This window comes from Ascaphus truei, chromosome 3 (genome assembly GCF_040206685.1).
Source record: "Ascaphus truei isolate aAscTru1 chromosome 3, aAscTru1.hap1, whole genome shotgun sequence".
Classification (NCBI taxonomy): Eukaryota; Metazoa; Chordata; class Amphibia; order Anura; family Ascaphidae; genus Ascaphus; species Ascaphus truei.
This window is the reverse complement of record NC_134485.1, coordinates 317340852-317367220: the sequence shown is the minus strand read 5'-3', so window position 1 is coordinate 317367220 and position 26369 is coordinate 317340852. Positions and strand designations below refer to the sequence as shown.

The 26369-nt window shown below is 43.1% G+C and overlaps 1 protein-coding gene across 3 annotated transcripts in view; it reads left to right on the top strand.

The window, feature by feature from the left end:
* The window catches only part of ERICH6B (glutamate rich 6B), a 194077-nt gene that overhangs the window by 84255 nt on the left and 83453 nt on the right, over positions 1-26369 (top strand). For all 3 annotated transcript variants that reach the window (XM_075591123.1, XM_075591121.1, XM_075591120.1), the window contains 3 exons: positions 1094-1248; positions 4432-4499; positions 8595-8725. In XM_075591123.1, coding sequence (XP_075447238.1) covers positions 1094-1248; positions 4432-4499; positions 8595-8725 — 354 coding nt within the window. The remainder of the gene's footprint in view (positions 1-1093; positions 1249-4431; positions 4500-8594; positions 8726-26369) is intronic.

Genomic DNA, 26369 nt, shown 5'->3' with positions numbered 1-26369 from the left:
CGTCTACCACAAGGTTTAAAGCAGAGAAAACCTTGCCTCATTGAGAGGTCTATATTTTCAGGAGGAACTATAAGCTTTGACTGTCTCAAATGTGTTTATGATGTTCTACTTATCATTTGCTAAGTAGCTCATGACAAATCTGCTGGCTCTCTACTACTACTGAAGGAGGAGACGGGCTATTACTTATTCTTGCTGTTACCATTTTTTGCCCCATCTTGACATCACTGGGAGGGAGGAATCCCCTTTACTATATATTACTGCCCCTTCCCAGTTCTTAAATTGTTACTTTTGCAGTTACCAGTAAAATTATGATTTAAGTAGATATTTTTTTGTTATTCATCACTAACTGCATGTAAGCTATGCTGAGATGCACCATCTGAAGACAGGGGAGTCCCCAGGAAATAGAACCCCAGCAAGTTACCTAGTATTATAGGAATGCAAGGAGGTGTAGAAGCTCAACCATGATAGACATATTACTTTTTTCAACCTCATCTACAGTACTAAGTACAGTAACTATGTCTGTAAGGAAGGTAGCTGAAGATGAGGGTTCACATCCAGCGACAGATGCCAATTAAATTATTAGACCATCTGGCGTAGTGTTATTCATAATTAAGGTGTCACCTAGATCCACATGATAAGGGATTGTTTGTTGAGCTACAGACAAACAGCCCACACAGGAATTGTTAAAGAAATAACTCCAAGTGAGAACAAATTTCTTGGGACTAAAGAAGATCTTCTTGGAAGATGTTTGTGTGAACCATTTGTGGAACTACAACTAAAGCCACGAAACGTACTGTATTCTATCAAGTGTCTTCTTCTTTATGTTGGACTGGTAAATAGCAGTTAATTGTTAAGAAAAGTTCCTAGCGCCTGTTAATTATACTGCTTTTAAATTGCTCAGCTCATGGCCACAATCCAAAGCTGGATGAAAGCCCCAGAGAATATAAAATCTGGAAGAGGGAAGCTAATTACAGTATTCCTGGAGTGTACATTCACTGCAGCCGGGTAGGGGTTACATTTCTTACGTGGGATGTATTTTTTTTTATTATGCTTCATCTTTCAAATTTGAACATTAGTACTTCTTTGCCTTTAGCTTTTTTGCTGTGTGAAATGCCAGGAAATATTTCAGTATCTGATCTTCGAAATCATGGAGTACTATTCTACAGGAAACACAGAGGAAATGATCAGCATACAGCCACATTCTGAGATCGACGAGGAACTGAGAGCCCTGCAGAGGCTAAGAGAAGAGTAAGTGTTCAAATGTAACAACTGCATCCCTCTTGCTGGTTATCCATTTATCCACCTTTAGTATATCTACTTCTCTAAGGAAGTAGCGGGGTTTAGCAGTCAACCTTCTGATCTCCAAGTAATTTCTGTGGGATCGTCTTCTAAGCTTTCATGATAACTTTTTTTTCATATAGCGCTGCGCTTGTCTCCCAACGGGACTCAACGTGCTTCACGATTACGGTATAGTGTGCGGTACACACAACACGTAGAAATTTTTACAGACACAGTCCCTGCTATGATTTTGGTGCCTGAGACACAGGGATATAAAGTTACCTGCCCAAGGTCACAAGGAGTTGATCCCAGGAATTGAACCATGTTTCTCTGATTCAAACTCAGTGTAATTGTTTATAGAGTTAGTGTCTTTTCTCAATGAGCCACTCATCCCTGGCCCTTAAGTTAATTTCTAGCCACTAAATAACTAAAATACGTCGATGCTCTTAGACCAGAACAGGAAAGCTTGTACTTTCCTACATTGGTATACAAGGACCACAAATTAATTTGTCATTAGGAATGGACAATCCTCCTTTTGAAACCAAACGGCATGATATAGGACAGTGCGTGCACATAAACTTGCCCTATGGAAGAAAATGAGGGCTTTTTTGCATGGCCACAAGATTTGGTGGAGGACAATCAAATTGATGTGAACAGAAAAGCAACATTTTGAGCTATGATTATACTGATTATAAAGTATTATATGTTCATTGATAATATACATAAGGGTCTATATTTTAATTTGTATATTTACCTTGTTATATGCTCGGTATATATAATTGTGCTTCTTCAGCTATCAAAATCCCAGTCTGCAATGTTTTTGCATAGGTGTGTCTTTAATCGAGGAAAGGGTTCACTAAAAAATGTATATTAGTATTCTGAAAGAATTATAGCCCTACCTAAAAACAAATTGTAATAACAAAACAAATGCCCCCCCCCCCCCCCCCCCCCCACCAATTTTTATTTTTTTTCTCCAAATGGTTTCATTGAATAAGATATTTTGCTTTGCTTGGATATAGTATGGGCTGTGCCCTGTTTTAACGGTGTTTTATGACAATGACAAACAAAAAGGCACTTTGTGATTTCATCCTTTGTGGATATTAGGAGTGAGATGTGACAACCAGAGAAATGTAGGCCATTATATGCCAGGGGCACCTGAAAATATAGTATGACTCTGAAACACATCCATATACTGTATAAAGAATATTTCTCAGTCCTAAAATTTTGAAGGACATTGTCACCCCAATAATCAAACTGGTGATGAGTAGTTACAATCAAACACATTTTCAGTGAATGTTGGACTATTTTTGCAGGTGGAGTAGATTCTAGTCAGCGCACACAGTACATTGTATTAAATGGTCATTAAAGGGAAAACAAATTAATGAGGCAAGAGTTAATGATCACTACGCAGGCCTCAGTCTGCATACAGAAATGACAAATCTTAAAGTACCAAAATCAGTTAAAGTGGGAGGATTCGGACCAAAAATTCCCCCTTAAGTGATTTGTGTCAGTGAGACTTTATTGAAGCTAAAATTCAGTGAGAATGACTCCAATTCAGTAAGATTCATAGAAGAAGAGAGAGAGACTGAGAGAGAGACTGAGAGAGAGACCGAGAGAGAGACCGAGAGAGAGACCGAGAGTGAGACCGAGAGAGAGACCGATAGAGAGACCGAGAGAGAAAGAGACCGAGAGAGAAAGAGACCGAGAGAGAAAGAGACCGAGAGAGAAAGAGACCGAGAGAGAAAGAGACCGAGAGAGAAAGAGACCGAGAGAGAAAGAGACCGAGAGAGAAAGAGACAGAGAGACAGAGACCAAGCGAGAGAGAGAGAGAGACCGAGCGAGAGAGAGACCGAGCGAGAGAGAGACCGAGCGAGAGAGAGAGAGAGACCGAGCGAGAGACAGAGAGAGACCGAGCGAGCGAGAGAGAGAGACCGAGCGAGAGAGAGAGAGAGCGCGAGCGAGAGAGCCCGTGAGAGAGAGACCGTGAGAGAGAGAGAGGCCGAGAGAGAGAGAGCGAGACCCCTGAACAGTTAATACACTTGCTTTGGAATCTTACTGAACTGTGTGCTGTCTCTTACTACTAGACTCCAATCTGGTCATTATTATATATATATATATATATAGACTGGTCACCAGGCCACATAAATGCTATATTGGGAGGTTCTTTGCTTACAATTTATACTGAGTTTAAAAAAAAAATGGAATCTTGGCAAAGGAGGAATCTGTGCTGTAAAACAGAAAAAAAAGAAGTTACACTGTGAAATATTGGTGATATTTTATGTAAGTAATTACTCCATTCTCAAATTGCTCCTCACACCAAATGTAGTGGCTTTTAACAGAGCGATCCCTTTAACTTATTTATTCTGTTATGCTAAAAACTGGTAAGATAGTCATTGAGGTTGAAATACGATATTCTAGACATACTGGAAACTCTATGTTCACAGTATTGAACCTTTTGTTTAAGATATGACCCCACTTTAACATTTGGCAATTATGTTTCTTGTGGTAAAAATAATTCCTTAAATCAACCTTCCCTGGAGCTGCCGGCCTATATTTTAACCTGTGCAGTGTGCCTGTTCATATCTTTTTATTTATAATAAAATAAAAATACCACTTGTGAGCACAGTCACGTGTCTCAGACAGGTCTGCAACCTACTGTCCCCCATTATCTCTTAGCATACAGTACTACCACTGCAGCCAGGGATTCTGGGAATTGATATGCAAAGGAGCACATAGTGTCACATTTTGTTTCAAATCCGTTTTAACATGAACCCCCTATAAGAAGAAATTCCCCATTTACACTGCTCTTACGTTAATTGCGGGGTTACTTTTTGATTCCATTCATGTGAAACAGAAATCCGAGCACTTGACAAAATATCATCTTTCTTGTCTAGCTTTGATAATTACAGATGATAAAGCAGAACGATCAAGGTGCCTGTTACAGTCCAGTCCCCTTTTTGCCATTTATTTCATAGCAATGTATATTGTAAGTATGCAAACATGAAAATAGTTGAGCAATGGTGACCAAATTACATTTAAAGATAAATTAGCTATATTTCTCAGTGATAAATTAGTAAAATGTCCATATACATTTTTTTCCATTGATTTTTCATTTTTTGCATCCCCGCTTTTCATCAAACGTTTGGGTTGAAGGATACAAAATAAAGGCAATATGGAGGAATTCATAGCTTCTGTGGCAAACCATTTGAGCATGTGTGGATGTAAGTATCATGTTTATTCCAGATTCTGCTTTTTGGACACTTTTTTATATAGGCAAAGAAAAGAACAAATGATGTATCTGCTTTTTACTCCACATTAGACACAAAAGAGCCACAGTCATCATTAAAAATACCTAGCTCTTATCAAAAGGAATTATGCTGATCAAAATGTCTGTGATATTGAGATTATACCGGAGAGTTTTGGGGGGTAATTCATGAACAGCACATCTGTTAGCATGTGACAAAGGTTAATACATCTAGCTATCCAGTTGACTTACTTACATGTCCACTGGGCCCCTAAAATGAGCAGTGTCTCCTCAAAAAACGTTATACTGCACATCAATTTGTTTCCACTGCCACCAACGCCAAGAATAATTCCAGGTCTTACCTGCAGAGTCCTTGGTCTCTGTTTACTAGAAAAAATAAGTAACAAAACCCAAGATAGCAAAATATTTGCTACAATGTGGTTATTCTCTTTAAAAAGCATTAGACTAATGTATAGCCCGAAGACAGTATTTTAGATTTAATACAAAAATAGTACAGTGCTTTGTTACAGAAAATGAGTTTTACAACCAATATAAAATCTAAAAATGCAGACCGTTTCAGAAAACAATGGGAGAAAAAAGAGAAAATCAAGCAACTTTACCACATAACATTATCAGATCCTTCCAAGAGGTCACAGAGATTGGAATATGTGAATTCACGTGTTTATTGGCATAAAAACACTTCTCAGTTTAATTATATTTTCACAATACAAATTAGTGATTTTTATTCTAACTTTGCCTTGTCATATAAAGAAGTCCCTATATTTTATGAATGTGTCCTTAACTCTCACTCATCCACCTCATGTGACATTTATGATGGCAAAATTAGTTTTAAATATCTCAGAGTGTGCAAATAATCCATAACTTTATTTCTTTACATCCTAAAACAATGTGACCCAGATCGTTGCATTCGGGTGAGTTTGCTGGATGCATAGAAATCTTTTTTTCCCAGTGTTACACCTAAATTTGAGGGGCAAACAAATATCTAACCTTTGCACCCTCAAAATCGTGGCATGTTTAATATTATTTAGTGTGCTCGGTTTCACATCACAAAGCTGTATTTTTGATTCTAGTGAGTCATATCAGATCCAAGATCGTTATTTTTAGTAAAGACCTGGAACTGAATAGTTATCTTTTTGTCACCTTCTGTGCTACTCAAAGGGGGTGTGGGGAGATTTCAGGAATGTATGGCCCCTTTTGAAGATGACTCACGGGGTGGCGGGCAGTTCTGGGTACTGTCACCAGACATTCATAATAAAAAACATATAATTATTTAATGGTTTTATTATCTAAGAAAGTTAACCCATTCATATAGACCAGATTCAACTTCTGATAACCTATATGAGTCAGTGGAAGAAAAGGCACTTTTAAAATGTCATTGTAATTCCTGTTCACTATAACCCTTTGTGTACTATATTATTAAAATACTGAATATTTTAATGGTATTGTTAAATGGGCAATGTCTTTTGTATATTTGACAGCAGCATGAAATAATTCTTCATTCTGGTTTTTGCACACAAAAGAAACGATTATTCTGAAGATATTTACTTACATTCAATAGTACAATAGTAGATCAATGGCAATGACATCAAATTAGTTATGTTATGTTGTAAGAGATGTGGATATAATTCCTTTTCTTTTGTGGAAACCTTTCTCAGCTTGAAACGTCCTTTTCTGTCAGATGCCTCTTCTGGTGTTATCCTATCTGCCTTATCTAACTAGCCTGTCAATCTTTTATACAGGAAATATAGTTAGTTAGTATTTCCTACTGCTAACATTATGACCGAATATAGTACAGTATCATCATGTGACTTTCTGGAACAATCTTATAGCTCCCGTCAATCCAACATGATACCATTGCCACAGGATAAGGATAACGCAAATAACACTCTGAATGGCATTATGTTTGAAGATACTGTAAGAGCCTGGCGTCAGAAAATATTTTAAACTACCCCTGAGAGTATCCAGATTGTTACCGATTGTATAGAACTCCGAATTTACTGCAGCCCAAGAGAACGCAGTTTTCAGGACTTGGATCAGTAGAGAACTTGTTCATGTCGCAGACTGTTTTAACACGGAACAACACATTTTCCCAACCTTCCAACAACTCGGAGAAAGATATCAATTACTAAATAAATACTTCTTAGCCTACTTATAGTTGAGACATTCTGTGACTTCCTAGATCAGGGAACATCCATCCCTATTAGAACACAATGCCTTTGAGTCCGGTCTTGAGATCTCCATTCAAACAGGTTTTACATCTAAAATTATCTATACCGCCCTTGTGGAGACCTGTACTGTGGGTCTCTGGAGTCTCTTATTGGTTAAGTGGCAGGTGGACTTCACTGATCTGACAGATCAGGAGGTCCTGGTCAGAGGCTATGGTAGTGTCCATTCCATTACTCTGGATGCCAATTTGAGGGAATTGCAGATTAAGGTATTGAACCGGGCTTTCCTCACCCCAGCACAATGAAACAAATTTCAACACATTTCTCCAATTGGGTGTAAAAAGTGCGGCAGTACCAACGCCAATATCTCACATTGTCTGTGGTACTGTAGAAAAATAATGCAATTCTGGAATAAAACCTTAAGGTTTCTAAACAATCTGCTAAAAACAAAGCTTCCCCATGACTTTAAACCAATGTTATTTGGATATATGGAAGGCTGTAATACTTGACGGTCAGTTTGCCGCATCTGATGGGAATGATTCTCCTTTTGGCACAATAGCGGATTCTGGTCAACTGTAAAACCATAAACTCCAACAATTGGACAATTAGAATCTTATCTGTTCGCAGTTGTGATGAAGGAAAAATGTGACTCATTTGGAGACAGATAATTTCCTGAGTAAATGGAAACCCTTTTTGGACACACTGCCTCCCGATACATTTAAAGATGTTATGGGCCCCTTTAGATATTCAGACTGGGTGTCCACTGCACTGCTACACAGGTCTTGGGATAGACTAAAGGAACTATAGGGTGTAGTGTGCGGAGGAGTCTGCGGCGATATGCATGGAGCTGCAGGGCGCTTTCTATCCTTTCTTCTTTCTCTCCCCTCCCCCCGCCTTCCCTTAATCATCATTATTTTTATCATTTAAAGTTCAACAGTTGTTACAAAAAATATAAAATGCTGTAAGCTTGTGGTTGCCTGAATGTTCACTATGTGTTGCTCATTATATTGTATGTTGTAACCATGCTCGCAGACAATAATGAAATGTTTAAAAAAAAAAAAAAAGTTTATCTTGGCATAGATTATTGCACAATTCTGTCCCTGTGTTTGCATTATACTTATTCAATGTTAATCCTCTCATCCAGATTTCATGATAATTTTAAATAGGAAACCATGTCTGTACATGTTCTTTCCTTTTATCAATGTTTGTAATCCGTGTCATGACTATTCTGCTCCATTTGCCTTGGCATAAAGAGATTGCTGGTTTATTGTGTTTGCACATGGGTGCAGCTATGTAAAACATTGGGTACCATGCACAAAGGCAAAGTAGACATGACATTCCATTCGTAAAATTCTACACCACAATTATGTTACTTATTAAATACTACTGTGTTTGATTTATACTGTAGATACAACCCTAAAGAAAACATAAAGTACATTTATCACGTGGGGGCCACTTGTATCTTCATATATTAAATGAAATTTCGAACCGTATCTCTTTCTTCCAAATACAGCTCAACCCCCTTATAACGTTGTGCTTGGGGTCCGAAGAATCACATCGCGTTATAAGTGGATCGCGTTAGAAATAATGTACAATTGTATGCATTGTACAATAAAGTATTTAAGATATCAATAATCGTGTTGTAAAGTATTCATAAATAAGAACATTGGGAGCCACGCTTGCATCGCGTTAAAAGCGGATTCGCGTTGTAACGGATCGCGTTATAACGGGGTTGAGCTGTATCATGGTTGTAGTGTTTGAATGTTGACGAGTAACCCAATTAAAAATAAGGACATGTGTCCCTAAATACAAAACACATGTAGATTACATACGATTAGTTGGTAATTCATTTTTCTTTAGCGGTGGTTTTTCTCATGTCGTTTCAGCTCTTTTTATGATGGAGACAATTCATTTTACATTGTTATCAGAAGATTCTGATACCACAAACCGGGCACAAAAGGACGAGTTTGAAGATCTTTTCATTTCTATTCCTATGCTGGACAGTGAGCATGTAAAGGTACTGTATTTATGTTGATAGATATTATTCTGCAAAAGCCACAAAGGTGCAATTGACAAACATGCTTCTTTAAAAAGAATTGTCCTTCATTTGAATAATGATTTGCCCTTGTAAAGGACTAGCACTGAAAGTTTACAAAATTGTACAGTATACAAAAAAAGGAACAACCGTTCCAAAATTAGTGTTCAGAAGAGCAAGTATGTTAATATATGGCAATTAAGGCAATATCTGGTGAGTTCGAAATTGTAGTTATTTCCATGAACATAATAAACCTTTTGGATAGTCATAATATTCTCCAGAGGATAGCTGTACAGGGAATGCCTGCAGTCCCATGAGTGTGGGTACAACAGACCCCCTTAATGTACAGTATAGCAATGCATTTCTCCTGGAGTTAGAGTCCAGGGGTGCGCAAACTTTTAAGTTCGTGCCCCCCTCTGTTCCCGCTCCCCCTTGCCTATGACATGTGACGCGTCGCCATTTGACGCCGCGTTGTCATAGCGACGCATCAGGGAAGAGCTGGCTGAGAGCAGGTAAGTGAAGTTTCTGCAGAGGCCTCGCGCCTCCCCTGGCATTTAATTTACATGCCTGGGGGAAAAGCGCGGGGGCTCTGCAACCGCGCGCCCCCCTTAAAAAAAACCCCACGCCCCCCCAGTTTGCACACAGCTGAGCTAGTCCTTGAGTAGATAAGTATTCAAATATTTCTCACGACCTTGTTTGTTGAGAGTCCGCTTTGGCTTGCTCCCTGCTCACGTGTAGAGCATCGGAAGATCTCCCGTGTGTGACGGGATATAGCTGTGCACTGCCTGAGATGAAAAACCATGGGAGCCGGATCGCAACGAAAAATATTTATTCGGCTGTCAGCAACATTTAAAATAGAGATGCAGGAACCTCTAAAGCGTTTCGCGCAATTGTGCGCTTTATCCAAGAGTGATGTTCCTCCTTGTGGAGTGAGATTAAATAGATCCATCAGACCAGATGTTCAGCCATCCCCTGCTCCACCAGCAACGGCTCCCCACTGAGTGGGAAACCATTAAAGGGTTGCTAGAGATATAGTGGCGGCACCTCCGGCCGGAGTCATCATTACATCAAAAGATATAAACATATACGCTAACACATAAATAAACATTACAGTGCATCCATGAGCAATAAACTTGAAATCTCACAGACAAATTTACAGTCAGTGTTAAAAAAATTAAAAAAATGAAAAAAACAACAGTTTATTAAATACAGGCATACCCCGCTTTACGGACACTCACTTTAAGTACACTCGCGAGTAAGTACATATCGCCCAATAGTCAAACGGCAGCTCACGCATGCGCCTGTAAGCACGTCCGGAACAGCAAAGTTGAACTCCCTACCTGCACCGAAGCTGTGCTCAAGCGGAGAGACTATAGAGCCTGTTACAAATGCGTTATTTACATCAGTTATGCACGTATATGACGATTGCAGTACAGTACATGCATCGATAAGTGGGGAAAAGGGAGTGCTTCACTTTAAGTACATTTTCACTTTACATATGTAACCCTTTTTGTGAACCGGCCGACCCACCCAATCTCACATTGGCCCCTCGTGGTCTAACCGGTCCCTTTCCCTGCAACACACCTGCTCCTAAAGGGTTTACTGGTAACTGCATAACACCTGTGGCTCCAGGAGATCTGAGCCTCCGCTAGCTGGGAGCCTGGGGAAACCCTTACCATTACCTGGTGCAGCGCCTCCACTTACCCAGGATCCCCCGTTATGAAAGATAGCCCTGGGTAAGAAATACAATAACACACGTAGATGATAAACCAATAACTAACACTTTACTTAACACACACATATAACTCATTACATAACATAACCAGATGCTCTATCCGCATCACCTCAGCCCAATGTCTGGTGTTCCCCACCCCGTGTCCTGTGATCCCCCACACCCAATGTCCCGCAATCCTACGGAAGGTCGTGGGTGACTGCGCAGTCACTAAATTAAGCTAGGGCCCAGTTGGTGCACTTATAATACTTCAGAGGTACCTTCCGAGCACTCCGATGCTCGGGACCGCAACACACTTCTCAAAGGGTCAGACGTCCGTCTGATCCTTTCCAGGTACTTCTGCCGGTAGACCCCAACGAGGGTCCCACCGCTCCACGGGAACTGCAACCGGATCACGGCAACACCAACCGCATGGGAACAGCAACCGCCGCTATCCCTTCCTATCACTAACTACTCCTAGAGTGACAGCAACCCTAACCTAGGGCCTGTCCCTGATGAACCGCAACCTGGGATGGCTTGGGGAAAACTCCTAGGGCCTGTGGAACAATAACCTGCCCCCCTTCCCCTAGCTACCCAGTCCTCTCTGTAACTAACAACTAGCTATAAACTAGCTACTCCTAAAGCACCTGCAGCTGACACACCGCTCACACTGTCGCCTGCAGGGATCCACACACGCTTCACACACACTGCACGCACTGCACCCAGCACATGCAGCGACAACACACACAGACAGCTGCAATCACACACACAGCCAACTGGATCCCGCAGCAATTCCACTGCTTGCACACTGTGCCTCTTTGCCAGTGCCCACAGCCCTTTCCGCTGTGGCACTGCCAAACCTGCACCTTCCACACCTAAGGGTCACCTCCCTAGCTATGGCCGTCCCTCTTCAGTTACCCCCTGCCCTTACCGGGAATTGGGGCCTGCCTGGGGATCTAGGGAGAACCCTTACCTGATGCAGGAGCCACGCGCTCCCTGCACCCTTCCTACTCCTTCCTTCTCCTCTGCCTGACTGACGCAGCAAAGCCCGGGAAATGTATCTATATTCCCGGGCTGAGCTTCCTCCAGCCCTATTGGCCACACTCAGGCACCTGATGCCTGTCTCCCTAAGCCTCCTGGGAATTGTAGTCCCCAGCGGCTGCCTAAAGCATTGGGGCCGCGTGCGCACTTGCCTTGCGCATGCGCGAACTACCAATGGCCGCCGCAACTCCTCTTTTCCCTGTCCTGCCCTCGCGCGATCTCCCTGGGTCTTCCTTAGCTTTCTACCCCTCTCTGCGCATGCGTGACCTATCTGGGGCCTTCCCTGCGCCTGCCTGCTACCGCGCATGCGCGACCTAACGGCTGATGGCGGCGCCCTGCTCTCGGAGCCGCCCGAACCTCCAGGGATGCCGAGCGCTCCCTTCACTGGCCCCCACCCTCGTGAAGCACCGGCGGGTCCACCGCTGCCTCCGGCGGCACCCGCGACCCCACGGCACTCGCGGAGAGGGGCCAGGGATTTCAAAATTACCTCGGGCTACATTCTCCCCTTCGCAGAATCCCAACGCCCTCGCTTGGGTAGCAACCATACAGTGGGTTATATAATAAAAAATGCATTGTAAACAGTACATCACATACAAGCAATTTCCCAACATACCCGCATGGATACCCGAGGCCAGCTGAGTCTCAGAGTGGAGTGCCCCTAACAGACTGGGTGAGGGTATCCCACCTTGACTCCTGTGAGTCTTTTGGAACTCAAGACCTGTTTCTTCTGTCAAAACACCGCCTCCCCCTCGCGAAAAAAATAGTAAGGGGTCCTGGGTATTGACCCTTGCCGGATCCTCCGGTCTCGTCTCACGGGAGACAGGGAGGTTCAGTCTCTTGCCTCGATCCACCACATGGCGAACATAGCGCTCCATCGCGCCCCTGGGAGAGGCCACAACTACCAGAGCGGTCTCAACAGAGTCTTTATCCGCTCCAACCATCCCTTTAACGGTGACTTCTTCTGAGGACGGCACAACTTCTTCGGGTAGGCCCACTTGGAGACTCCTCTCACAGGAGTATGTGTCGCTCCGGTCCGCTACACCGGATCCCTGGATAAGGTCGGATTCGTTCCATGATCTGCAGAGATCTTCTGGGGGAGACACCTCCACCAGGACGCGATGACGGGGTGAGCCCATCGCCCGGGTGACCCTACCTTTGGAGTCACCAGGCTCCACGATCACCGGGGAGCTCACACCCGACACCCCTGGGGCAGTCAACTTACCCCTATCGTTGTCGGCAGGTACTGATCCCAAGCCTGGGACCGCTGGTACCTCGGTGGTAGGCCGGACTGGCCGTTGCAGGGCACACGGGCCCACATCATGGTCTGTATCAGTTGAGGTGATTGGCTCGATGATCTCACTGGAGTGGTCCGCCGGCAGGCGCATCACCACGCTCGGTTGGTCGCTGGACTCATCACACATGGGCGGGGGTACAAACACCTTACCCTGGCCTTCCGGGATCTGTGGTTCTGGTCTCGGTGGTTCTTGCTCGGGAACCGGGTCTGGAACCGACATCTGGGGTTCCAACATCTGGAGCTCCGCCTCCAGCGGCTCCGGCTCAGCATCTAGAAAGTCCGTTTGGGCACACGGCCCCTCCACCACCTCCATCGCTGAAGTAGGAGCATTAGTAGCGGCTTCACCCACCTCGGTAGCACCATCAGGCGCCTCTTTCTCCGCAGGTCCCGCCATCAGAGGTTCCTGCTCCTCCATTTGCACGTCCCCTTTGAGAGGGTCTGCAACAGTGGTCTGGACACACGGGTCCCCGGAGGCCTCTGGAATCAAAACAAACTGAGGACAAGTATCATTTGCTGTAGGAGGGGGGTCCGGCTCCTCCTCTTCTTTCTCGGCTGGTTCCGCCGCCTGGGGCAGGATAGGCTTTAGGAACCAGGCTCCGCAACACTCACATTGGGGCTCCCACGCCAGTGCACCCCTAGGACAGTCACAATTTGGCATAAAACACTGGGTACCCAGTTCTCCATCCACCTCGATGTCCTTGAAGTCGAGCGGTAACTGCGACAGGACTGCTCCCGGGACACAGGCTTTTTGCAGGCAGGGACACGCTAGCACTACTTCATCTATTCCTGGCGCTCGCCAGGGCATATACACATTGGGGTGTAACCCCTGGCAGTCTATTTCCTTCTCAGGGGAAGGACACTCCATTTCTACAACAGTGTCCCCTCCCACTGGCATTTCGGTAGGCTGCGGCAGTTTGGGTTGCAGGAACTGTACCGCACAGTCAGGACACTCGGGCCCTTGAGTCAATTCGCCGATGGGGCAGTCACATTCCCTCAGGCAACAGTGCGTCCACTCTTCCCCATCTACCACTGTCCTCGTGAGCGCTACTGGTGACCTAGTTAACCCATCTACCCAGCCACCAGTCTCCTCCCAGTCTCTGAATGCACACGGGCATAATGCTATTGGCAATGCTAAATCTGGGAACCGTAGGACTCTATACAGCCAGGGGTGTTCTGCTCTGCATCCGTCACTTCTCTCATGGTGAACAGACGTGGGTGATCGCTGTTCAAGGCACTCCCTCCCCCTGGTGGACTCTATAGGAGGAGCAGCACAGTCTTTCAGGGAATGTTGCGAGCTCTGTTCTGTGTCACTCACAGTGTGGGGGCGGGGCTCTGGCTTTCCCGCCAGTCCTTGGAGAAGGTTTGCAACATTTTCCTGTGCATGCTGGCAGTCAGCCGCACACATGCCATTTTGATTTGGCGGGAGCCGCCATTTTAGGTGGGGCTCCCGGTCAATGTCTATAGGGCTCTCGGTGCAGGTAGAAACTGCCAAGTCAGGGTAGATAAAGGGGCATCCCTCAGTTGGACCCCCGGGTAGATTCAATAATTGGGGGCCGTCTTCCTCGCTTATAGCCTGGCCCATATGCATCAATACGATAGACCATTGCACGGTGTCATCATACCTTCGCCCTCTGACACATGTACAAGCTAGCCCAGGGAGTTCCCTAACCTGCGTCTGGACATCTAGCAGGGACACGTCCGCGGGGACTGCCCCGACGGCAACCGCGCGGTTGGGGGGCACGTTCATTTTCAAGGCCCATGCGTAGACCTCCTGCTTTGAGAGCACCCACATGGTGGAACAAAAATAGGACACAATTTAGAAGAAGAAAAAAAAACATACAGGGCACCCCAGGTCTGATATCTCTCAGCAGCGCCTCCAAATGTAACCCTTTTTGTGAACCGGCCGACCCACCCAATCTCACATTGGCCCCTCGTGGTCTAACCGGTCCCTTTCCCTGCAACACACCTGCTCCTAAAGGGTTACTGGTAACTGCATAACACCTGTGGCTCCAGGAGATCTGAGCCTCCGCTAGCTGGGAGCCTGGGGAAACCCTTACCATTACCTGGTGCAGCGCCTCCACTTACCCAGGATCCCCCGTTATGAAAGATAGCCCTGGGTAAGAAATACAATAACACACGTAGATGATAAACCAATAACTAACACTTTACTTAACACACACATATAACTCATTACATAACATAACCAGATGCTCTATCCGCATCACCTCAGCCCAATGTCTGGTGTTCCCCACCCCGTGTCCTGTGATCCCCCACACCCAATGTCCCGCAATCCTACGGAAGGTCGTGGGTGACTGCGCAGTCACTAAATTAAGCTAGGGCCCAGTTGGTGCACTTATAATACTTCAGAGGTACCTTCCGAGCACTCCGATGCTCGGGACCGCAACACACTTCTCAAAGGGTCAGACGTCCGTCTGATCCTTTCCAGGTACTTCTGCCGGTAGACCCCAACGAGGGTCCCACCGCTCCACGGGAACTGCAACCGGATCACGGCAACACCAACCGCATGGGAACAGCAACCGCCACTATCCCTTCCTATCACTAACTACTCCTAGAGTGACAGCAACCCTAACCTAGGGCCTGTCCCTGATGAACCGCAACCTGGGATGGCTTGGGGAAAACTCCTAGGGCCTGTGGAACAATAACCTGCCCCCCTTCCCCTAGCTACCCAGTCCTCTCTGTAACTAACAACTAGCTATAAACTAGCTACTCCTAAAGCACCTGCAGCTGACACACCGCTCACACTGTCGCCTGCAGGGATCCACACACGCTTCACACACACTGCACGCACTGCACCCAGCACATGCAGCGACAACACACACAGACAGCTGCAATCACACACACAGCCAACTGGATCCCGCAGCAATTCCACTGCTTGCACACTGTGCCTCTTTGCCAGTGCCCACAGCCCTTTCCGCTGTGGCACTGCCAAACCTGCACCTTCCACACCTAAGGGTCACCTCCCTAGCTATGGCCGTCCCTCTTCAGTTACCCCCTGCCCTTACCGGGAATTGGGGCCTGCCTGGGGATCTAGGGAGAACCCTTACCTGATGCAGGAGCCACGCGCTCCCTGCACCCTTCCTACTCCTTCCTTCTCCTCTGCCTGACTGACGCAGCAAAGCCCGGGAAATGTATCTATATTCCCGGGCTGAGCTTCCTCCAGCCCTATTGGCCACACTCAGGCACCTGATGCCTGTCTCCCTAAGCCTCCTGGGAATTGTAGTCCCCAGGGGCTGCCTAAAGCATTGGGGCCGCGTGCGCACTTGCCTTGCGCATGCGCGAACTACCAATGGCCGCCGCAACTCCTCTTTTCCCTGTCCTGCCCTCGCGCGATCTCCCTGGGTCTTCCTTAGCTTTCTACCCCTCTCTGCGCATGCGCGACCTATCTGGGGCCTTCCCTGCGCCTGCCTGCTACCGCGCATGCGCGACCTAACGGCTGATGGCGGCGCCCTGCTCTCGGAGCCGCCCGAACCTCCAGGGATGCCGAGCGCTCCCTTCACTGGCCCCCACCCTCGTGAAGCGCCGGCGGGTCCACCGCTGCCTCCGGCGGCACCCGTGACCCCACGGCACTCGCGGAGAGGGGCCAGGGATTTCAAAATTACCTCGGGGCTACACATACATGCTCCGGTCCCATTGCGTATGTTAATGCGGGGTATGCCTGTAACCCAAAAAAACTAACATAAAATTGACTGTGTATAATTAAAAGTGAATTCAAGTGATTAAAAATAATACTAAAGTATGAATGTATAAGTTTGGAAATAAGACTTGGAAATCATTCCCTTGTTATTGGTAGCTTAGATATTTTTTTTAGAGGCAATAACAAATTGTATATATTTGTTGTTATTGTCCATTTCAATTAGTTAACTTATCCATAACTGGAAATGTTATGATATATTTATGAGATATGAAATTGATACATTATAGAGTATCATTATCAAATAATCAAACTATGACTATAATTATAACTAAATTGTCCATTTTGATCAATATTGGACATAATGAGAATTACATGTATTACGTCTAAATATTTCTAAATATTTCCTTCATGAAAGAAGGTTATGAAATATATATATATGTATATATGTGTCTCATTGCATGATTATACCTGTATACACCAGCACTCACTAACTCTCTGGTCACCCACATCATGAACTTTCTTCAATCAAGCATATTCATTTAGTACACATGCTATCAATGATCTGACTCATTTGAGCACTGTATATTACAGAACTTTGTTCTATATATATGCTGCTTCTGTAAACTGCACTTAACTTGCTCAGACGGCTTATGGAGACACGTCGCCATGGCTACGTGATGTCATGGCGCCCAGACGCTGGAGCCGAGGTGGGAGTGGGAGGGGTGGGGCGTGCAGAGAGGGGGACAAGCCGGCAGGAGAGCACAGGGAAAAAAGATTGTGCTCCCCTGATCTAAGCTACCAACAACAAGGGTGATTTCCAAGTCTTATTTCCAAACTTATACATTCATACTTTATTATCATTTTTTAATATTTTTAATTCATTTTTTATTATATACAGTCAATTTTATGCTAGTTAGTTTCTTTAGGGTTATTGAATACATTATTGTTTTTTTCATTTTATTTATTTGTTTTCATTTTTTTCATTATTATAGCACTGACTTTGACTGTAAATTTGTCTGTGAGATTTCAAGTTTATTGCACATGGATGCACTGTAATGTTTATTTATGTGTTAGCGTATATGTTTATATCTTTTGATGTAATGATGACTCCGGCCACAGGTGCCGCCACTATATCTCTATCAACCCTTTAATGGTTTCCCACTTCGTGGGGAGCCGTTGCTGGTGGAGCAGGGGATGGCTGAACATCCGGTCTGATGGATCTATTTAATCTCACTCCACAAGGAGGAACATCACTCTTTGATAAAGCGCACAATTGCGCGAAATGCGTTAGAGCAGTGGTTCCCAAACTTTTTCGGTTCAAGGCTCCCTAAGGTGATCAGGATTTTTCCACGGCGCCCAAAGTGAAAACAAAGTTGTATATACATACCTAACAGTTGCAGTGCGCAGTTGGTATGTCTCACGCAGACTCTCGCTCTCTCACACACGCAGACTCTTACACACGCAGACTCTCACACGCGCACTCTCGCACACGTGCACTCTCGCACTCTCGCACACGTGCACTCTCGCACACGCGCACTCTCGCACTAGCACACTCTCTCACACTCTCTCACACTCTCACACTCTCTCACACTCTCTCACACTCTCTCACACTCTCTCTCTCTCTCTCATATTTCACACCTCACGAGCCCCATCCCATGTATTTCTCTCCTTTCCGTCTCACCCTCCCACCTCGCATATATTTCTCTCCCCTGCTTCTCACTCTTATGCCCTCTTTTCCTCACTCACCCCCTCTCTCCTCTCCCTCCGTCAATTACCCCACGCTTACTCATTCCGTCTTCTCCTCCCACAAGATATATACCTAAAAACTTCCCACCCCCGAATACATACAAAAAAATCCCCACCCCCCAAATATATACAACCTCCCCCCCCCAAATGCATACAAAAAAACCCACCTACACATAATCACACACACCCCCAATACATATAAAAATTACCCCAACACCCCCAATACATATACAAATTACCCCAACACATAAAAATTACCCCAACACTCCCAATACATATAAAAATTACCCCAACACCCCCAATACATATAAACATTACCCCAACACCCCCAATACATATACAAATTACCCCAACACCCCCAATACATATAAAAATGACCCCAACACCCCAATACATATATAAAAATTACCCCAACACCCCCAATACATATATAAAAATTACCCCAACACCCCCAATACATATACAAATTACCCCAACACATAAAAATTACCCCAACACCCCCAATACATATAAAAATTACCCCAACACCCCCAATACATATAAAAATTACCCCAACACCACCAATACATATATAAAAATTACCCCAACACCCCCAATACATATACAAATTACCCCAAGACATAAAAATTACCCCAACACCCCCAATACATATATAAAAATTACCCCAACACCCCCAATACATATATAAAAATTACCCCAACACCCCCAATACATATAAAAATTACCCCAACACCCCCAATACATATATTTACCTTGGGGATGATGGTCAGACCGGTGGCTTGCGGGAGGGGGGGGGTGGCGTGCCGGTGATGCGTGGGGCCGATGCTGCGAGGGGGGTATGGCTGAATGGCCCGGTCCCTGCACGGGGGAGGTCAGTGCTGCGGGGGCCTGTGCCACGTGGGGGGAGGGCCAGTGTGCTGCGGGGGGAGTGCCGGTGTGCTGCGGGGAGGGAGGGGGGTGTGTGAGGCTGCAGTGCTGCTGGGAGACATCTGTCTCCCGGTGCTGCTCCTCCAGCGTGCGTGCTGGGCCTCCCTCTCTCTTACTTCCGGCGCTGCCAGGGAGACCCGGCACCGGCTTCAGAGGTTTTTTTTCAGAGTTTTTTTTTTTTTAATTATTCTAGCAGCCCTTGTTTCCCGCTGCTGGCGGCCCTGATCGCGGCGCCCCTCTAGCCAAGCCGCGGCGCACCAGGGAACCACTGCGTTAGAGGTTCCTGCACCTCTATTTTAAATGTTGCTGACAGCCAAATAAATATTTTTCATTGCGATCCAGCTCCCATGGTTTTTCGTCTCAGGCAGTGCACAGCTATATCCCGTCACCAACGGGAGATCTTCCGATGCTCTACACGCGAGCAGGGAGCAAGTCAAACCGGACTCTCAACAAACAAGGTCGTGAGTAATATTTGAATACTTATCTACTCAAGGACTCTTTTTCTATTGTATATTGATGGTCTAGCTGCAGGAGAAATACATTGCTCTACCTTAAGGGAGTCTGTTGTACCCACCCTCATGGGACTGCAGGCATCCCCTGTACAGCTATCCTCTGGAGCATATTATGACTTTCTAAAACGTTTATTATGTTCATGGAAATAAGTACATGTTCGGACTCACCAGATATTGCCTTAATTGTATGGCTAGTAGATGGTTGATTGTTGGATCGCATTTATTAACCCTGCTCTGCGTTGTTTTTTGGCATGGTTCATTATTATATATTATATATGTAGCATAGTCTCTGGCCGCTATTTATTTTCCTGGGCCCTACCAGTGTAAGTCCTGTTAGGTGCAGGCAGTGGATGGGTTTATTCCTTCAGAAAGGCCTTGTGTGCTATTGCAGCCTTACATACATTTGATGTATCCAAGGGTGTGCCTAGCAACAGACAGAAAGTATCAACCTGAGGGGTGGATACTGGTTGGGTCACATGCTGGATGTGATGGTCTGTTAGTATCCAGACCTACTCTGTTATAGGGCAAGGTTACAAGCACAACCCAAGGGTATAAATACTGGCACTTTCCCAAAAGTGGGTGTGTCTCTTTTCTCCCTCTGTAGAGTGAACAACAACTTCCCTTGGTCTCGTTAGGAGGCCTCAGGGGAGCACCATGCAGGAGGAAACTTACCAGACTAGATCTCACTTAGGGTGGGGGTAAAGGGGCTACATATATACTACAAATTGATTTTTTTGTCAGCTAACTAGCTTGTTTGGAAACTACTTATAGAAATCAATTGTTATCCTTTTTTCATACAATATGGAGGACTCAGGTGATTTATTTTTGACAAATACTGAAAATACACATAAGAAAGACATTTATGCCTTTAATTGTGCTGATAATACTGGCAGAAGACAAAAAGCAGCATATGTTTTTGAAGACTCTAATAGTATACTGTACCTCAAGAGGATTCAACTGATTTATCTTTATACTTCTCCAAAGTTGAGAAATTTTTGAGTCAAGATATCTGTCTCTGGTGGGACATCACCAATTTATAAAATTATGTGAAAGTGAAAAGAATCCCCAGAGGGTTAAGGATAAAAAAGGGTCCCTTCATTTGGTTTTAATTCAAAAGAGTTTGAAGATAATTTGATTAAGCTCTTAGATGACTGCTCTACTAAACTCATACAGTTAATTATACAGCCCAAACACACAGGAAAAGTTGCTTTTGAAGATAACATAAAAGAATTACAATTACAGCTTGATACATTTCAAACCACAGAAGATTTTATTAGTAATGATAAAAAATTGTCCCAATGGATTAAATCAATGGAGAAGGAAGTTATAGATAAAAAAACAAAAAAAGTTTGAACGCGATAAGTTGGACTATGAACGTCATCAAATATACATTTGGCAGAAGCCCAACTTTTTCAACAGATCAGAGGACAGGTTCCAACAGAAACCGGTGGGCAAACACGAGGGGTCCCGCAATAGATCAACACCTCGGCGGTCGATCTTAAAGAAAAACAAATCGTCTGAGATGTCCAGCATATGCGATGCGTCAGATAGTGACAGTAGGTAACTGTAACGTGCGCTCACCACAAACTGGATGGGACCACGAGGCAGAGGTGGGGATGTAAGCAGCTACCGACCTACAACCGTGTGACCGCGACCGAAGTGCAGAGTAAGGGTTGAGTAGCCGGGTAAGGGGAGAAGAGGTCTGGGTGGTAGTAATACTCGCCGTGGTCTAGGAATGGAGAAGGTAGAATGGTCATATCCGTAGTAATGGTCAAGGGGTCAGAGAAGGCAAAGGTACAAGCTGTGGTCAAAAATAGGAAGCAAGACTAGGCAGGGCAGCAGGAGCTTTGAGGTAAGCACATGAAAACATAAACAGGGTTTATGCTCAGCCAGTTTGCCAGAGGGCTGGCTGAGCATATAAAGTACAAGCAGCCACTGGTGAAGCAGCAGGAGGCTGTGAGCAATCAGTCATCAGACGTATGCTGTCAACTGATAGGCCGGAGGGGAATGCACTACAGGTGTGGAGCAGCTGATGAGGGTAGTAGCCCATTGTTTGCCTGTGGTCGCGCAGATCGTGCGCGTTGATGGTGTGTGACGCGCGCTGCCCGTGTTGTCATGGTTTCGGAGCATGGAGCCAGTTCCCGGTGTGTTTCTCTTCCAGGTGGTGCGGCGCTTCCTGCTTGCAGGTTGTGGCTGACGCGCATCACTCGTGACATCAAGGGATGTACCACCAGGGCGGTGCCTAAGCCCGATCCTGACAGTCGCATGCACTTTCCTTCTCCACTGACAGGACCTTGGGGAGGCATGAAAACGACAGAACTCAGGAACAAGAACCCAGCGATAATCAAGGCCATAGAAGGAAATCTCTTCCTCCCATCCATGTTTGATCATTATGAGGCAAAAAAAACGACAGAGGATTAGACGGACGCAGAGAAGGAGGGACTGTACATAAACAGAAAAAAACATCTTCGAATCATCTAATACCAACATCATTCATGTTTCAGGACAGCACTCGGCAAAGGAGAGATCTCACTCTTCAGCAAAGGTCTTAACTTTGCCCCCTATGAAAATTTTCGTTTATTCCAAACTATTATGGACTTACAAAAATTTGTAAGGAAACTTACCCTCAAACAATTCTTTCATGAGGAAATTAAGGATGATAGTGGTGGCGCTCCTGGTGATGGTACCCCGGACGCTGTCGGGTCCGGCCCCCCTGAAGGGGGGTTGCCCTGCACGCCTCCTGGGGGCGCACTCACCACCTTTTCAGATCTGTGCACCTGGCAGGATATGAATTCTGTGTTCGATGAACAGATCGATGACACCAATCCCTTTGAAGATGTATTTTCTTTCTGATCTGATTCTGTTGATTCAGGGTTCAAAAACAAAATCGGTTTTCTATCGCTCATATATGAAGGGATCACATATCAAGACTTTTGAAAAACTTGTGGAGCGTGATCTACATACTGTACAATATATTAGCACAAGGATATCAATTCTCGTCTAATTATTATACCAGTATGAGCGGAGATGAACATTCAAAATTACAAAATTTAAAAAAAAACAATAAAATCATTATAAAGATTGCTGATAAGGGTGGAGCTATAGTCGTTCAAAATTCTGTCGACTATAGGAAGGAAACCCTGAGGCAACTAAATGATCACAATTCATTCTTAAAACTTAAGTATGACTCAACGAATGTCTTTCTGGTTCAAATCAAAAATACTTTAGACTTAGGAGTTATACTCCAAGTATTAAATGAAAAAGAAAGATCTTTCTTATTTGCCACCAATCTAACAATTCAAATATTCCATCATCTCCCAAAAATCCACCAATCCTTGATATGTCCGCCGGGCAGGCTTATTATATCAAGTATAGGATCTTTGGGAGATGGATTATCCAGGTATGTGGACCATTTTCTCCAGCAATTGGTACACCAGTTACCATCATAACTCAGGGACTCCACAGACTTAATTAACTCACTTTCTGTTTTTAATTGGTCACCACACTATATTTGGGTCACTTTAGATGTCACTTCACTATACACTATCATTAATCACACACAAGGCATTATAGCCATTCAACACTTCCTAGCTACTTCACACATTTCACCAGCTCAGAGCACTTTTATCACTGAATCAATTTGATTTCTCCTTACACATAATTATTTCTTATTTGACACTCAATATTACTTACAATTACAAGGCACCACCATGGGCACATCATTCACACCTTCATATGCAAATTTATTTATGGGATTTTGGGAAAACACGCACATCTATGGTGGCACTAACATTTATCGTCACAACATCAAATTCTATCGTGGATTTACTGACGATCTCTTCTTTATTTGGGAAGGGGGTATTACACTTTTGGACACATTTGTGGAATCCCTGAACGGCAATAATTATAACTTAAATTTCACTTATGTTTCTTATGCTCATCACATTGATTACTTTGACGTAACATTTTTTTATTGATATTAACAATTCCATTCAGACTGATATATTCCGTAAGAAAAATTCAAGGAATTTGTTCCTTAAGGTCAGCAGTGCCCATCCCAAATTTCTTATTTGAGGGATAACAAAGAGGCAATTTTTAAGATTGAGGAGTGTCTGTTCAAATATGGAATTGTTTATTGAACAATCCAAAGAACTTGCTATCAGATTCCTTCAGAAATGGTATAAGAAGACTGATATTCAAAATGCTTTTGAGAATGCTTTCTTTGTTAAGAGAGCTGATCTACTTAAAGGAAATCCCAACAAAGAAGATTGAGGTGTAGAGATGCCATTATCTTTTATCATTCAACATATCAGACATTCTAATGACATCAAATCCATAATTAATAAACATTGGGATATCCTGAAATTTAGATAAAGATCTCTCTACCATTGTTCACAAAAAAACGAGATTTGTCTTTAAGAAAGCCAGAACCTCAACACACATATCTCCAAGTCTCTATGAATCACAAATGTCCTAGACTAGGGGTTTCACACCACCTCTAGGTTTCCATAAATGTGGTCATTGTAGTATTTGTATTTATACTAAATTTATAAAACATGTAACATCAGCTGTGACCAAAAATAGACATAAGACAAAATCATTTATTACGTGCAATACGAAGTTTGTGATTTATATCTTAAGATGTGGATGCGGCAAGAAATATATTGGACGAACCAATAGACCGTTAAAACTTCGGATAATGGAGCATATAAGGTCCATAAAGAAAAAAGACTTACGATTTCCAGTGTCTAGACATTGTTCTGAATGTCCACAGAGAGATTTAGAAACATTTACTTTCAGTGGCATTGAGCATGTTACATTGCTCATTAGAAAAGGTGATCGCCAGAACATCATCAAACAGGGAGAGAGATGTTCTAGATTTTCACATTGTCTACTTTGGTTCCTACAGGATTAAATATTGTTTGGGAATGGAAACATTTTCTGTACGAATTATGGATAATATATTCTTCTCCAATTTTCAATATTACTTCATTTCCAGTATCAGTTAAACTTAGTCCACCTCAATTTTCTTTGAGATGATCTATTTCATAACCTTCTTTCACGCAGGAAATATTTAGAAATATTTAGACTTAATACATGTAATTCTCATTATGTCCAATATTGATCAAAATGGACATTTTAATTATAGTCATGGTTATGATTATTTGATAATGATACTCTATAATGTATCAATTTGATATCTGATAAATATATCATAACATTTCCAGTTATGGATAAATTAGCAAATTGATATGGACAATAACAACAAATATATCAAATTTGTTATTGCCTCAAAACAAATCTAAGCTACCAATAACAAGGGAATGATTTCCAAGTCTTATTTTCAAATTATACATTCATACTTTATTATTATTATTTAATAATTTTAATACATTTTTAATTATATACAGTCAATTATATGTTTCTTTTGGGTTATTTAATAAACTGTTGTTTTTTTTTTTTTTTAATTTGTTTTCATTATTTTCAAGTGGCCAAGATATACCAATTTTTTTTGATAATCCTTTTGATTTGAGGTTTAGCAACCAGGCTTATGATATCAAAAGGATTATCAAAAAATTTTTGTATATCTTGGCCACTGACCCTTTTCTTAAGGATATGGTGACCCATGATCCAAGAATAGTTTTTCAAAAATCTGTAACAATGGGTAATTTGTTATCACCGAGTGTGCCTAAATTGACTTTGAAATCAAAGGAATTTTTCCCAAATTTAATTGGTTGCAATCCCTGTCATCATTGCAAAATGTGTAAATATCTTGTTAAGACTAAAACTTTTTCAGGGTCTGATGGTACCAGGGTGTTTAACATTTTGTCATGTATAACCTGTAATACAGATCATGTTATCTATATGCTCATGTGTGGTTGTAACAAACGGTATGTTGGTTTAACCACAAGACCGTTGAAGCAACGCATACTTGAGCATATGAGATTGATTATTAAGAAAGATCAGTTACACCCAGTTTCAAAACATTTTGATATTTGCCAGAAAGGGAGTTTGACTAACTTTAAATGTGTTGCACTGGAATCTGTCAAGCCACACTTTAGGGGGGGAGGTAGAGGCAATTTGCTTCACAGACGTGAGGCATTTTGGATATTTACACTCAATACCTTAGTACCCAATGGGTTAAACATTGACTGGGATTTAAAGAGTTTTTTTTTTATAGATTTTTCATTAATTTACCATATACATATTTAATCAATTTAATATTAGTTGTATATCATTATGGTTCCTCCAAATTATTCAATTTTATCGGATTACTGAGGATGAAGTTGTAGTAATCATTAAATTATTTAATTTCATATATTTAATGTTTTTCTCATTTTTTAGTTTTTAGTTTATTGTCTCTATTTCCATCCATAGTGTCCTTCATAGATTCCAGATATAGCTTTATTAATATTCATGCCACATTATGATGTTTTTTGTTTATTTTAAATATTTTTTATACCATCTTTTGTTATGGTTGTATTGCTATTGAATGCTTTCCAATTTGACTGTCCATTCTTGAAATAATCTGTACTAATCCATGTGTAGGATTTATGGTAGTATATTTTTTTCTACACACTAGTGGTATATTAGTATATGTGTTCTTTTGTGATGGGCTTTGTTTTCTGTCACACGTAATTAACCTTTGTTGGGTGAATCTTTTTACCCTTCTAAGTTACAAGTTTTACATACTGGACACAATTATGGTTAAGCATATCATTTCTTTATTTACTGTATTA